Source organism: Trachypithecus francoisi, unplaced genomic scaffold (genome assembly GCF_009764315.1).
Source record: "Trachypithecus francoisi isolate TF-2019V2 unplaced genomic scaffold, Tfra_2.0 Lachesis_group5, whole genome shotgun sequence".
NCBI classification, from domain to species: Eukaryota; Metazoa; Chordata; class Mammalia; order Primates; family Cercopithecidae; genus Trachypithecus; species Trachypithecus francoisi.
The window spans coordinates 144,754,794-144,769,378 of NW_022681470.1; the positions used below are offsets into that span (position 1 = coordinate 144,754,794).

The window sequence follows — 14,585 nt, forward strand, 5'->3', positions numbered from 1 at the left end:
GAGGTTCCTGGCCAGGCGCAGCAACTCACGCCTGTCATCCCAGAACTTTGGAAGGCTTGTAAGACAAGAGGATCGCTTGAGCCAGGTGTTCAAGACTAACCCGGCAACACAGTGAGACCCCATCTCTACAAAAAATTAAAAAAATAGACCAGGCATGTTGGCTCATGCCTGTAATCCCAGTACTTTGGGAGGCTGAGGTGAGCAGATCACCTAAGGTCAGGAGTTCAAGACCAGCCTGACCAACATGGTGAAATCCTGTCTCTACTAAAAATACAAGATTAGTCAGGCGTGGTGGTGGGCGCCTGTAATCTCAGGTACTCAGGAGGCTGAGGCAGGAGACTCACTTGAACCCGGGAGGTGGAGACTGCAGTGATCCGAGATCACGCCATTGCACACTCCATCGCGGGCAATGGGAGCAAAACTCCGTCTCAAAAAATAATAAAAATAAATAAATTTTAAAAATAGGCGTGGCCTGGGAGTTGGGAGTTCAAGGCTACAGTGACCTGTGTCTGTCCCACTGCACTCCAGCCTGGATGACAGGGCAAGACGCTGTCTTCCCACCCACCAAAAAAAAAAAAAGTACTCCTGAGGCATGGTCTACACTGGCACAATGCATACTGAGTACACGGGCCGCCAGAAGCCCAGCCGCAGATGACTGGAAGGACACCTCCCTCCTGCTTGGAGCTAAGTGCGGGGACCAAAGAGACACAAGTGAAGGGCGGGGACAAGGCGCTGTCCCAGCATGGGGTGGGGGCTGGGGACAAAGCCCTGGGAAGAATGTGGCCTGAAGGAAACGGGAGTAGAGGGACCCCTGAAATGGCCTCGGCCACAGCTGAATCCTGAGACGTGCAACTACGTCACCGTCCACAGCAGAGGAGAAATGCCAGGCGGGACTGAGTGAAGGATCTGGAGCTGGGAGAGCATCCTGGGTGAGACGAGGGGCCTGATGTCACCTCGAGGTCCTCCCGATAGAGGGGCGGGAAGGTGAGACTCAGAGCCTGGAAGAGGATGCACTGTGGCTGTGAAGGGGGAGGAAGGGGCCACCAGCGGAGGGATACGGCGCCTCTGGCCTTGGGAAAGGCAGGAATCTGGTTCTCCCCTGGAGCCCCCAGGAGGGCCCAGCCCTACCCGTGCCCTGACCTTAGCCCGGCAAGGCCCGTCAGGCTCCCAGCCCCAGAGCTGTGAGATGCGAGTCGCTTTGCACTCCCAGGCTTGGGGTCACTTACCAACAGCCCCGGGAGACGGAGACAGAACGTAGGATAGCAGGGGGTGCCGGGGCTGGGGAGGGGGTGTGCCGGGCCTGGCGAGGGGGTGTGCCGGGGCTGGGGAGGGGGTGTGCCGGGGCTGGCGAGGGGGTGTGCCGGGGCTGGCGAGGGGGTGTGCCGGGGCTGGGGAGGGGGTGTGCCGGGGCTGGGGAGAGGGGGTGCCGCGGCTGGGGAGTGAGGGTGCCGCGGCTGGAGAGTGAGGGTGCCGCGGCTGGAGAGGGGGGTGCCGCGGCTGGAAAAGGGGGGTGCCGCGGCTGGAGAGGGTGGTGCCGCGGCTGGAAAAGGGGGGTGCCGCGGCTGGAGAGGGTGGTGCCGCGGCTGGAAAAGGGGGGTGCCGCGGCTGGAGAGGGTGGTGCCGCGGCTGGAAAAGGGGGGTGCCGCGGCTGGAGAGGGGGGTGCCGCGGCTGGAAAAGGGGGGTGCAGCGGCTGGGTAGGGCGGGGTGCCGGGGCCGCAGAGCGGGTGCGAGTGACGGTTTCACAGGGGCAGGGCTTCAGTTTGGGGAGAGGAGAAAGTTCTGGAGGTGGCGATGGTGGTGACAGTTGCACACCCACATTAATGTGCTCAGTGCCACTGAGCTGTACACTTGAAAATGGTGAAAATGGTAAATAAGCTCCATACATTTTACCGCAGTCAACGCAAAACAGGGCGACGAGTGAGCCGCGCGTGCCTACCGGGCTGCCGCTCGCCGGCCGGTCCTTGAGTGACGCCAGCACCTCATTCCACAGCTTGGCATTGCTCTTGTCCTCTCTGATGAGGCTGCTCTGCTGGGCCGTGAGACTGTAAGGCTCCACCTTGGATTTCTTGGCTGTCCGGCGCGGGGACACGGCCCTGCTCGGGCCACCTCCTGGAAGAGGGCGGGGCACGTGAGGGAGGGGCGTGCGGCCGAGGGAGGGGCGCGTGGCCTGAGCTGCCGGAGACACACCCACCTGCTCCCACGTCCATACGACCCCGACCCCACACCCACGAGACACCCACCTGCTCCCACACACATAAGACGCCCACCCCACACCCACCAGATGCTCACCTGCCGACTTCCGCTTCCACTTGCCCTTGCCCGTCCTGGGGGATGTGAAGCCCCCCTCCTGCTGCTCCTCCTCCTCCCTCTTGCTGTTCTCCTTCTCTCGCTCTCGGTTGGCCAGGGCTTCCAGGTAGCCTTCTGGATACTTCAGGAGAAGGAGGGACGGGTGTGAGTCAGGCTTGGGGCCCACTGGGACCCGCCTGCTCTTCCGGCCCCCTTGCCAGGTCTGGGTTTCCAAACGCACCTGACCCCCGATCCCCCTGAAGAGCACAGGGTAGTCCTCCCTTATCTAGTTTTGCTGTTTCAGTGACCCAAAGTCAACTGAAAATGTTACATGGAATATTCCAGAAACAATTCCTAAATTGTAAACTGCACACTGTTCTGAGGCGTATGATTAAATACTGAACCTTCCCCTTTGTCCAGCGTCTCGATTCTCCTGCCTCTGCTTCCCGAGTAGCTGGGGTTACAGGTGCCTGCCACCACACCCAGCTCATTTTTGTATTTTTAGTAGAGATGGGGCTTCACCATGTTGGCCAGGCTGGTCTTGAACTCCTGACCTCAGGTGATCCACCTGCCTCAGTCATCCAAAGTGCTGGGATTACAGGCTAAATATAAAATGTTAATATTAAACATTACAATTTTTATTACATAAGCTCAGCACTTTGGGAAGCCAAGGCAGGGGGATCGCTTGAGCCCAGGAGTTTGAGACCAGCCTGGGCAACATAGCAAGATTCCCTCTTCAAAAAAATTTTTAAAAATAGCCCAGTGTGGGCCGGGCGCGGTGGCTCAAGCCTGTAATCCCAGCACTTTGGGAGGCCGAGACGGGCGGATCACGAGGTCAAGAGATTGAGACCATCCTGGGTAACACGGTGAAACCCCGTCTCTACTAAAAAAATACAAAAAACTAGCCGGGCGAGGTGGCGGGCGCTTGTAGTCCCAGCTACTCGGGAGGCTGAGGCAGGAGAATGGCGTAAACCCAGGAGGCAGAGCTTGCAGTGAGCTGAGATCCGGCCACTGCACTCCAGCCTGGGTGACACAGCGAGACTCCATCTCAAAAAAAAAAAAAAAAAAAATAGCCCAGTGTGGTGGTGCATCTGTAGTCCCAGCTACTTAGGAGGCTGAGGCAGGAGAATCACTTGAGCCCAGGAGTTTGAGGCTGCAGTGAGCTATGATTGCACCACGACACTCCAGCATGGACGACAGAGCGAGACCTGGTCTCAAAAATAAAAATAATGGCTCCAAAGTGCAAGAGTAGGGATGCTGGCAATTTGGACATGCTAAAGAGAAGCCAAAGATATGAAAGACAGGTTGCGAATCTCACACTGTGCCTAATTTATAGATTAAACTTAATCACCAGTCTACACGTATAGAAAAAAACATTATATATCTACGGTTTGGTACTATCTCTGGTTTCAGGCATGTGCCGAGGACTTTGGAAGTGTCCCCTGGTAACGGGGTGGGGGGGGGGGGACGCCTGTGGACTCAGCTCTTCCTTCACTGTGGAGCCTCGACCAGTGGCTAATCCTGCCTAATCGCAAAGCTTCACTACGAACAAGAGGAGACTAAGAGGAGATAATCGGCCAAGCTCCACCTGGCAGGGTCGGGGTAAGCGCATTTAATGTGAGTGAACGCTGGTGACGTGTTCGGCAGCACATCCCACCAATAAGATCTCGTCTTTATGATTGACATGAGGGCAGGCAAGCTTTTGCTTCTAGGGCCCCTAGGGTAAATGTTTTCAAGCCTTATGGGCCTGGACTGCAAGCGCTGAGGGCAGGCTACTTCAGTGAGTGAGCATGACTGTTTCCTCAGAAACTTCGCTTATGAACACCTGACCCCAGAGCCTTAGTTGGCCAAATTCTGATGATTCTGAGGACTCGTGCCCTCCCTGTCCTCCTAAGGCACCATCGCTCTATTTTGAAGAAACCTACAGTCACGTCTGACTCTCCAGTGTCTCGGGAAATCTTCGAGCTCCTTTCACATCTTGATGTTGCAACGGAGATGAGAGTCAGAAAAAAAAAAAAAATATCCTGGCCAGGGTCAGCAGCTCACACCGGTAATCCCAGCACTTTGGGAGGCAGAAGCAAGTGGATCACCTGAGGTCGGAGGTCAGGAGTTCCACACTAGCCTGGCCAACATGGCAAAATCCCATCTCTACTAGAAATACAAAAATTAGCTGGGCATGGTGGTGTGCACCTGTGATCCCAGCTATGCGGGAGGCTGAGACAGGAGAATCGCTTGAGCCTGGGAGGTGGAGGTTGCAATGAGCCATGATCACGCCTGCACTCCAGCCTAGGTGACAGAGCAAGACTCCATCTCAAAAAAAAAAAAAGAAAGAAAGAAAAAGAAAAGGCTGGGAGTGGTGGCTTACGCCTGTAATCCCAGCACTTTGGGAGGCACTGGCAGGTGGATCACCTGAGGTCAGGAGTTCAAGACCAGCCTGACCAACAAGATGAAATCCCGTCTCTACTAAAACTACAAAAGTTAGCCGGGCGTGGTGGTGGACACCTGTAATCCCAGCTACTCGGGAGGCTGAGGCAGGAGAATCGCCTTGAACCTGGGAGGTGGAGGCTGTGGTGAGCTGAGATCTCACCACTGCACTCCAGCCTGGGCAACAGAGCGAGACTCCATCTCAAAAAAACAACCAAACAAATAAAATCCTACTCCCAACAGAAGCTGAGGTTGTTTCTCCCATTACTATTTTTCTCTCTAGTTCCTCAGCTTCTGAAATTCCCCTTCTGAAATTTGCACAAATCCGTTCAAAAGACAACCTTAGCGACCCCCTCGGGTAGACGATGTCAGGCTCTCGACAGCAATTAAGATTCCTTAAATAGTCCCACAGTTCATCTGCTGTAAAGCAGCTCCCTGCAATGGACAGAAAACACCGTGTTGCCAAAATGCTGCGCCGCTCCCTGAACAAGCTCTCGGCAGATCCCACAGCAGCGGGGAGGTGAGAGATGGCTCGGGGATATTCATCCTCCCCATTTTTCCATCCGGAACTCTCTGGATTCCACCAGTTTGGTTGGTTTGTTTCTGTTTTTTTTTTTTTTAATGAGCCAAGAGAAGTGAAAACAGGACATCAGATGCCTGACTGGTCTGCAGCGATCCCTTTACCGACACAACAAAGACAAGCTAGTCTGGTTTTCAACTCTGAGACACGGCAGGCGGAGACGCAAATGTCATCTGCGCATCCCCATCACCCCCCGGCTGGAGGATTTATATAGGACAGCTAGGGGGGCGCCATCAGCTGGGGCCCTGGAAATTGTTCTGGATTAGAGAGAAACCAGGAAAGCATGGGCCCGAGACAGGAGGCCTCTCAGAGTGCTCGGCACGGTCCAGACCATGAGCACCACAAGCCCAGGCCAGGCTCATTCTGCGACCCGCAATGACCTTTAAGGATGACAGCCTCCGAGCGGTTCACGTGGTGCCCAGGCTGCCCGGGTGGGAAGTGCCAGAGTCATCACAGAGTCCCGTGGTGCTGTTTTTGAGAAGGATTCTCACTCTGTCACCCAGGCTACAGTGCAGTGGCGCCATCTCGGATCAATGAAACCTCCACCTTCCGGGTTCAAGCAATTCTCCTGCCTCGGCCACCTCAGTAGCTGGGATTACGGGCACCCACGACCACGGCCAGCTAATTTTTGTATTTTTAGTAGAGGTGAGGTTTCGCCATGGTGGCCAGACTGGTCTTGAACTCTTGACCTTAAGGGATCCATCCGCCTTAGCCTCCCAAAGTGCCATCCCTCATCCCAGACGCACCTGCATGGTCAGCCCCAGCTTCTTGGTCCGGTCCTTCCCTTCCTTCGTCCAAGGGCCAGGCTCATCATCGTCCCTCCGCAGGAGGTAACGCCACACGAGAAACCCGGACTTCCCCTTCTCAGGCCAGTATTTCACCACCTGCAGGGAGCGGGCATCAGTGTCAGGTCCACCAGAGGCAGCCCCGGTGGGGACAGAGCCCCCGGCCTCCCCAAGGGGCACTCACCTTGTAGATGCCATCGTAGCGGTTGCCCTCAGCCGGGGCGTACTTGCTGTTCTTACCACCCTTGACATTGCGCACCACCCTGACCGGCTTCCCTGACCGCCAGTCCTTGGCCTCGGCCCCTTCTTGGTCATTGATGGGAGCAAAGCAGTTGAGAGCCAGCGCCCTGTGGGGACAGTCAGGACCCCACGCATTATAGGTGAGGATGTGCCCCCCAAAAAGGAAACACAGGAGCCGGGAGTGGTGGCTCAGGCCCGTCATCCCAGCACTTTGGGAGGCAGAAGCAGACAGATCCCGAGGTCAGGAGTTCGAGATCAGCCTGACCTACATGATGAAACCCCGTCTCCACTAAAAATACAAAAGTTAGCCGGGCGTGGTGGCGGGCGCCTGTAATTCCAGCTACTTAGGAGGCTGAGGCAGGAGAATCGCTTGAGCCTGGGAGGCAGAGGTTTCAGTGAGCGGAGATTACGCCACTGCACTCCAGCCTGGCCAAAGTGAGATTCTGTCTCAAAAAAAAAAAAAAGATTAATATTTCAAAAACTATATATATAGACGGGAGGATTGCCTGAGCCCAGGAGTTCAAGACCTGCCTGGCCAACGTAGCAAAACCTCATCTCCACCAAAAAAAAAAAAAAAAAAAAAAACTTAACCAGGCGTGGTGGCATGCACTTGTAGTCCCAGCTACTCTGGAGGCTAAGGGGGAGGGTCAGTTGAGCCCAAGGAGGTCGAGGCTGCAATGAGCTATGATCACACCACTGAACTCCACCCTGAACAACAAAGGGAGACCCTGCCTCAAAAAAAACAAAACAAAGCACGCGCGCGCGCGCGCGCACACACACACACACACAGGTAAAAAAAAAAACAGAGAAAGGGTCTCACTCTGTCACCCGGGCTGGAATGGAATGGCATGATCATGCCTTACTCACTGCAGCCTCCTGGGCTCAAGCCATCCTCCCACCTCCGGCTCCCAAGCTGGGACTATAGGCCCACACAACCATAACTAGCTAACTTTTTTTGAAACTTTTTGTAATTTAAATTTTTCTTAATTTTATGTTGCACAAGCAGGTCTCAAACTTCTAGCCTCAAGCAATCTTCCCACCTCAGCCTCACAAAGTGCTGGAACGGTAGCATGTGACACACCACCCATGGGCCATGTGTTTTTTAGATACTTAGTTACCGATTTTGTGTGAGAGTATGTACGTGTGTGTGTGAATGTGTGTATGTGCCAGTTGTTTTAGATAATGGTATGAAAAACATTACATCTTATATTTTTACCTAGCCAGAGGTCTCCTAAAGACATTTTTCAAAGCGGAATTACAGTGTCAAGAATAGTTCATTTATAAAGCTCTTCGTGCAAACAGGCAGAAGAGATTTCCAGAAAGATGGTTCCAATTTGTATTTCTACCAACAGTGGAATGCTATTATACTCCCTGATCGATCTCAACATTTTAGAGTTTTTGGCCAGCTTTATCAGAGAAACAAATAGTATCTCACCACAGCCTCAGTTTGTATTTGATTACAAAAGTCGAACAATTTATTGTGGCCACTGGCCATTTGCATTTCTTTTGTGCATTATTTCCATATTTTTTTTTTTTTTTTTTTTTTTTTTTGAGATGGAATCTCGCTCTGTCGCCCAGGCTGGAGTGCAGTGGAGTGATCTCGGCTCACTGCAAGCTCCGCCTCCTGGGTTCATGCCATTCTCCTGCCTCAGCCTCCCGAGTAGCTGGGACTACAGGTGCCCGCTACCATGCCAGGCTGATTTTTTTTTTTTTTTTTTTTGTATTTTTAGTAGAGGTGGAGTTTCACTGTGTTAGCCAGGATGGTCTCGATCTCCTGACATCGTGATCCACCCACCTCGGCCTCCCAAAGTGCTGGGATTACAGACGTGAGCCACCACGCCCGGCCTCTTTATGAGTTTCTTTTCTTTTTTTTGAGATGGAGTCTCACTCCTGTCACCCAGGCTGGACTACAATAGCATAATTTCGGCTCACTGCAACCTCCGCCTCCCTGGGTTCAAGCAATTCTCCTGCCTCAGCCTCCCAAGCAGCTGGGATCACAGGTGCCTGCTACCACACCCAGCTAATTTTTGTATTTTTAGTAGAGATGGGGTTTCACCACGTTGGCCAGGCTAGTCTTGAGCTCCTGACCTCAGGTGACCCACTTACCTTGGCCTCTCAAAGTGCTGGTTTTACAGTCGTGAGCCACCGCACCCAGCTCTTCTATGAGTTTCTTGTTGATTTGCAACAGCTCTTTATAGTATAAAGACACAATCATGTGTCATGTCAAGGACTCCTCCTAGTCATCTGGCTTTTAATTTATAGGATTTATTTATGTCACATATTTATAATGTTTAGATCATCGAATCTGTCCTTTCCTTTGGGCTTATATAATGGTTTTTATGCTGAAGAAGTCTGCCCCCATCCTATCATTAGGGGCCAAGCAAATTCTGGCCCATCACATCCTTTCGCAAGTAAAATTCACTGGAACCCAGCCATGCTCATTCACTTACATAGGGTCTGTGGCAGATTTTGTGCTATGACACAAGAGCTAAAGAGGTTCTCTGCATAGACTGTGTGACCTGCACAGCTGAAGCAATCTCCTTTTTTTTTGAGACGGAGTCTTGCTCTGTCGCCCAGGCTGGAGTGCCAGTGGCGCCATCTCCACTCACTGCAAGCTCCGCCTCCTGGGTTCATGCCATTCTCCTGCCTCAGCCTCCCTAGAAGCTGGGACTACAGGCGCCCACCACCACACCCGGCTGATTTTTTTGTATTTCTAGTAGAGACGGGGTTTCACTGTGTTCGCCAGGATGGTCTTGATCTCCTGACCTCGTGATCCGCCCGCCTCGGCCTCCCAAAGTGCTGGGATTACAGGCGTGAGCCACCGCGCCCGGCCAGAAGCAATCTATTTTGGAGGTTTTTTTTTTTTTTTTGGAAACAAGATCTGAGCCTGTTGCTCAAGCTGGGGTGCAGTGGCGCAATCTCAGCTCACTGCAGCCTCGGCCTCCTGGGCTCAAGTGATCCTCCTGCCTCGGCCTCCTGAGTCGCTGTGACTATAGGCACATGCTAACACACCCAGCTCACTTTTTTTTTTGAGACGGAGTCTCGCTCTGTTGCTCATTTTTTTATTTTTACTTTTTTGTACATGGGGTGTCTCGCTACATTGCCCAGGCAGGCCTTGAACTCCCTGAACTCAGTTGATCCTCGAGCCTTGGCCTCCTGAAGTGCAACAATTATAGGTGCAAGCCACCAGGCCCAGCGTTAAGATACCTACTATCAGCCAGGCGCAGTGGCTCATGCCCGTAATTTCAACACTGGGAGGCCGAGGAGAGCGGATCACCGGAGGTCAGGGGTTCGAGACCAGCCTGACCAACATGGCGAAACCCCCATCTCTACTAAAAATACAAAAATTAGCCAGGTGAGGTGGCACACACCTGAAATCCCAGCAACTCAGGAGGCTGAGGCAGGAGAATTGCTTGAGCCCAGGAGGCAGAGGTTGCAGGGAGCAGAGATTGCACCACTGCACTCCAGCCTGGGCAACAGAGCAAGACCCTATCTCAAACAAACAAACAAAAAAAACCAAGATACCTATTCGCTGGCCTTTTATAGGGAAGTTTGCTCTCATCCATCTGAATGGCTCACAGTATATGGCACATAGAAGGGAGGAACCAGACCGGGCGCAGGGGCTCACACCTGTAATCCCAGCACTTCGGGAGACAGAGGCAGGCAGATCACTTGAGGTCAGGAGTTGGAGACCAGCCTGGCCAACATGATGAAACCCCATCTATGGTGAAACCCCGTCTCTACTAAAAGTGCAAAAAGTAGCCAGGCATGGTGGCAGGCGCCTGTAATCCCAGCTACTCAGGAGGCTGAGGCAGGAGAATCACTTGAACCTGGGAGGCGGAGGTTGCAGTGAGCCAAGACGGTACCACTGCGCTACAGTCTGGGGAACAAGAGCAAAACTCCATCAAAAAAAAAAAAAAAACAAAGAGAGAGGAACTGAATGCCAGGCATCAATCACTATGTTCTACCAAGCTCCTAATGAGACTATCACTTGCTGGACATGAGGCCCAAAACAGAACCAAGGACTCGGCAGATGTGGGCCGGCCAGGAAATAAGAAAGCTGATTCCACGAACCTGTTGGTGTTGGTGAGTTTCTGATCACAAGACTGTTCCGCGGTCCTCTTGTTGCCGGAAAGATCTCGGCCACCACTACCTGTGTATGTGAAAAAATTCCCATTGTCCTGAAACAGATAAGAAGGCTGGGTGAACCCTCTGCAGAGGCAAAAAGAGAGACTGCATCGAAAGCAAACCCCCCCGGATGGCTTCTTTTTTTTTTTTTTTTTTTGAGACGGAGTCTCGCTCTGTGGCCCAGGCTGGAGTGCAGTGGCCGGATCTCAGCTCACTGCAAGCTCCGCCTCCTGGGGTCACGCCATTCTCCTGCCTCAGCCTCCCGAGTAGCTGGGACTACAGGCACCCGCCACCTCGCCCGGCTAGTTTTTTGTATTTTTGGTAGAGATGGGGTTTCACTGTGTTAGCCAGGATGGGCTCGATCTCCTGACCTCGTGATCCGCCCGTCTCGGCCTCCCAAAGTGCTGGGATTACAGGCTTGAGCCACCGCGCCCGGCCTTGGCTACTTTCAAAGAAACAGAAAATAACAAGTGTTGGTGAGAACGTGGGGAAATTGGAGCCCTCTGTAAACTGTCGGTGGGACTCCGAATGGCGAAGCGACTGTACGGCGTGGTGCGTCCTCAAGAAACTAAACAGAGGGCTGGGCACGGTGGCTCACACCTGTAATCCCAGCACTTTGGGAGACTGGGGCGCGAGGATCACTTAAGCCCAGGAGTTCAAGATCAGCCTGGGCAATATGGTGAAACCCCATCACCACAAAAAAAAAATACAAACATTAGCTTGGCGTGGCCGGGCGCGGTGGCTCACGCCTGTAATCCCAACACTTTGGCAGGCCGAGGCAGGTGGATCACGGGATCAGGAGATCAAGACCATCCTGGCTAACACAGTGAAACCTCATCTCTATTAAAAAATACAAAAAAAAAAAATTAGCCAAACATGGTGGCAGGCGCCTGTGGTCCCAGCTACTTCAGAGGCTGAGGCAGGAGAATGGCATGAACCCAGGAGGCAGAGCTTGCAGTGAGCCAAGATCGCGCCATTGCACTCCAGCCTGGTCAACAGAACGAGACTCCGTCTCAAAAAAAAAAATTAGCTTCGCGGCTGGGCACGGTGGCTCACGCCTATAATCCCAGCACTTTGGGAGGCCGAGGTGGGCAGATCACGAGGTCAGGAGTTCAAGACCACCCTGAACAACATGGTGATACCCCGTCTCTACTAAAGATACAAAAATTAGCTGGGCGTGGTGGCACATGCCTGTAATCCCAGCTACTTGGGAGGCTGAGGCAGGAGAATCACTTGAACCCAGGAGGCGGAGGTTGCAGTGAGCCGAGACCGCACCACTGCACACCAGCCTGGTGACAGAGCGATACTCCATCTCCAAAAAATTAGCTTGGCATGGCAGTGCATAATGCCTGTAAGTCCCAGCTTCTTGGGAGGCTGATGTGGGAGGATCACTAGAGCCCAGGAGGCAGTGGCTGTATTGAGTTGTGATCACACCACTGCACTTCAGCCAGAATGAGACTCAGTCTCCAAAAAAAAAGAAAAAAAGAAAAACATTCAACATAGAATTCTCACAGGACCCTTGAATTCCACCTCTGGATATACACCCAAAAGAACAGAAAACGGGCTGGAGATACTTGTACAGCCATGTTCATAGCAGATCTATTCACAGCAGTCAAAAGGGGAAGGAACCCCAGTGCCCACGGACGGACAGACAGATCTACACAGCGAGGTCCCTCCACACAGCAGAATAGGACTCGGCTATGAACGAAAGGGGAACCCTGACACGTGCAACAACATGGACAGAGCAAGGACGTCGGGCTCAGGAGAGAAGCCAGGCACGTAAGGACACACGCTGTGTGATTCCACTCCTAGGAGGTCTCCAGAGTCGTCAGTCACAGAGGCAGGAAGCAGGTTGGGGAGTGCCAGGGACTGGGAGAGGGTGGGGAGCAAGTGCTTCGTGGAGGTGACGTTTCAGGTTGGGAAGATGAGAAAGTTCTGGAGATGGTGGTGGTGATGGTTGCATAGCAATGGGAATATACTTCATGCCACTGGGAACTGAGCATTTAAAAAATGCTAGGATGGGAAATTTTGTTGTATGTATTTTACCACCATCCAAAACAATACAGCAACTCTCCCCCACGTCTCCCACGCACACACTCACCACGTCATCCTCGTAGCCCCCAGCCAGGACTAGGGAGTACGCTCCGTCGTTGCTCCGGCCATGGATGCCGGCCACGTGGGGCCGATGGACACCCGACTCGCTGACCTGAGGATGCCACCAAGACATACATGGTGTCCTCTGCAATGACTGCAGCAGAGAAGTTCCACCACCCTCCTCCTCCCTACCCCGCGGAGCCAGTGGCCTTGCTTTTACGCCAAACGTGTCAGGCCTGCGAGTGGCCTACTACGTGTGCTGCTCGGCCAGAGATGGCCAATTTGAGCTGCACCATGAGAACAGCTGGCATGAATGCCAGTCCTATCAAGCGTGCACGGGGCAGCCTCACTGCTAATCCCCGATGCTCCACTTCGGCCTCCAGAAAGTGGGGGTGACGGCCGGGCACGATGGCTCACACCTGTAATCCCAGCACTTTCAGGGGCCAAGGTGGGTGGTGAGGTCAGGAGTTCAAGACCAGCCTGGCCAACAAGCTAAAACCCCATCTCTACTAAAAATACAAAAATTAGCCAGGCGTGGTGGTGTGTCTCTGTGATCCCAGCTACTGGGGAGGCTGAGACGGGAGAATCGCTTGAACCCAGGAGAGGGAGGTTGCAGTGAGCCGAGACCATGCCACTGCACTCTAGCCTGGGCAACAGAGCAAGACTCCATCTCAAAAAAAAGAAAAGTGGGGGTGATGAGTATCTGGTGGGACTGAGTTCTACATGAGGTTATGATATACAAGCCGGCCTGGCCAGGAGCAGTGGCTCAAGCCTGTAATCCCAGCACTTTGGGAGGCCGAGACGGGCGGATCACGAGGTCAGGAGATCGAGACCATCCTGGCTAACACGGTGAAACTCCGTCTCTACTAACAAATACAAAAAACTAGCCGGGCGAGGTGGCAGGCACCTGTAGTCCCAGCTACTCGGGAGGCTGAGGCAGGAGAATGGCGTGAATATGGGAGGCGCAGCTTGCAGTGAGCTGAGATCCAGCCACTGCACTCCAGCCTAGGCGACAGAGTGAGACTCCGTCTGAAAAAAAAAAAAAAAAAAGCCGGCCCTCATTGGGCCGGTTGAGGTCCAGCCTGCCACTCACTCCACAGAATGCCCTGAGAGGCCCTGGCCTAAACATGGGGCCCCGGCCAGCTGCTAAGCCCTAGAGATACAATGCTGCCCCAGGAGCTCCTAGCTGCTGCACGCCTGGCCCCATGAACTCCATGAGGAGGCCCAGCTCGTCCACCCAGCTCAGTGCGTCTCACCCAGGGGCAGTTTTGCCTCCCAGGGGACACTCCGATGTCTGGAGACGTTTCTGGTTGTCACGACTTGGGGCGACGTGAAGTGGGTGGAGGCCAGGGACGCTGCTCAGCACCCTGCAGCGCCCAGGATGGCCCTGCCCCAGAGAACCACCTGGCTCCAATGTCACTAGTGCCAAAGTGTCTCGTCTGCCGTGATACACAGCCCACAGCTGACAGCACAGTCACAGGTGGGAGCTGCCCCAGTGACAGATCACAACCAGGGCTGAGACAGGTCCCTTTTAGCAGCTGCCACCCCTTCCCTGGGAGAGGAGCTTTGGGAATGACCTTACGTGCCTCCGAGCAGAGGAGCACCAGCCCCTGCTCCCAAGGATTCATTTCAGGTCTCTGGTAAAATAAGGAGTGAACCCAAACCTGCACACTTTCCACACCCCTCTGCGGCTGGACAAGGCACCGCTGGGACCTGGTAACCACCTTGACCCCTGGCTGGCCGAGGCCAGGAGAAAACTGCCCCCAGAAAAGCAGGATGAGCCTGCGTGGCCCCTGGAGCCCCGGGACGCTGCAGGTACCTGGACTCGGAACCGCCACATGGTGCCCACGGGGATCCCCGGGATGGGTCCGTAGTGGTTGGACGGGACGATGGTGCATTCCTTGGTGCGGCCCACACAGGCCATGCCCTGTCCCAGGCGCAGACACAAAGAACAACAGCGTGAGCCGCGGGGGTTGGCAGGCGGGGAAGAGCCGCAGGCGTGTGGGGAGGACCCGCCTCACCTTGCCCCAGTCCCGCTGCGAGGACG

At 54.0% G+C, this 14,585-nt stretch overlaps 1 protein-coding gene across 1 annotated transcript in view; it reads right to left on the reverse strand.

The window, feature by feature from the left end:
- The window catches only part of UHRF1 (ubiquitin like with PHD and ring finger domains 1), a 50,649-nt gene that overhangs the window by 5,815 nt on the left and 30,249 nt on the right, over window positions 1-14,585 (reverse strand). Inside the window, exons 6-13 of the mRNA XM_033195397.1 lie at window positions 14,560-14,585; window positions 14,358-14,465; window positions 12,546-12,650; window positions 10,391-10,497; window positions 6,261-6,423; window positions 6,038-6,175; window positions 2,291-2,429; window positions 1,938-2,110 (exon numbers count right to left, since the gene is read on the reverse strand). Coding sequence (XP_033051288.1) covers window positions 1,938-2,110; window positions 2,291-2,429; window positions 6,038-6,175; window positions 6,261-6,423; window positions 10,391-10,497; window positions 12,546-12,650; window positions 14,358-14,465; window positions 14,560-14,585 — 959 coding nt within the window. The remainder of the gene's footprint in view (window positions 1-1,937; window positions 2,111-2,290; window positions 2,430-6,037; window positions 6,176-6,260; window positions 6,424-10,390; window positions 10,498-12,545; window positions 12,651-14,357; window positions 14,466-14,559) is intronic.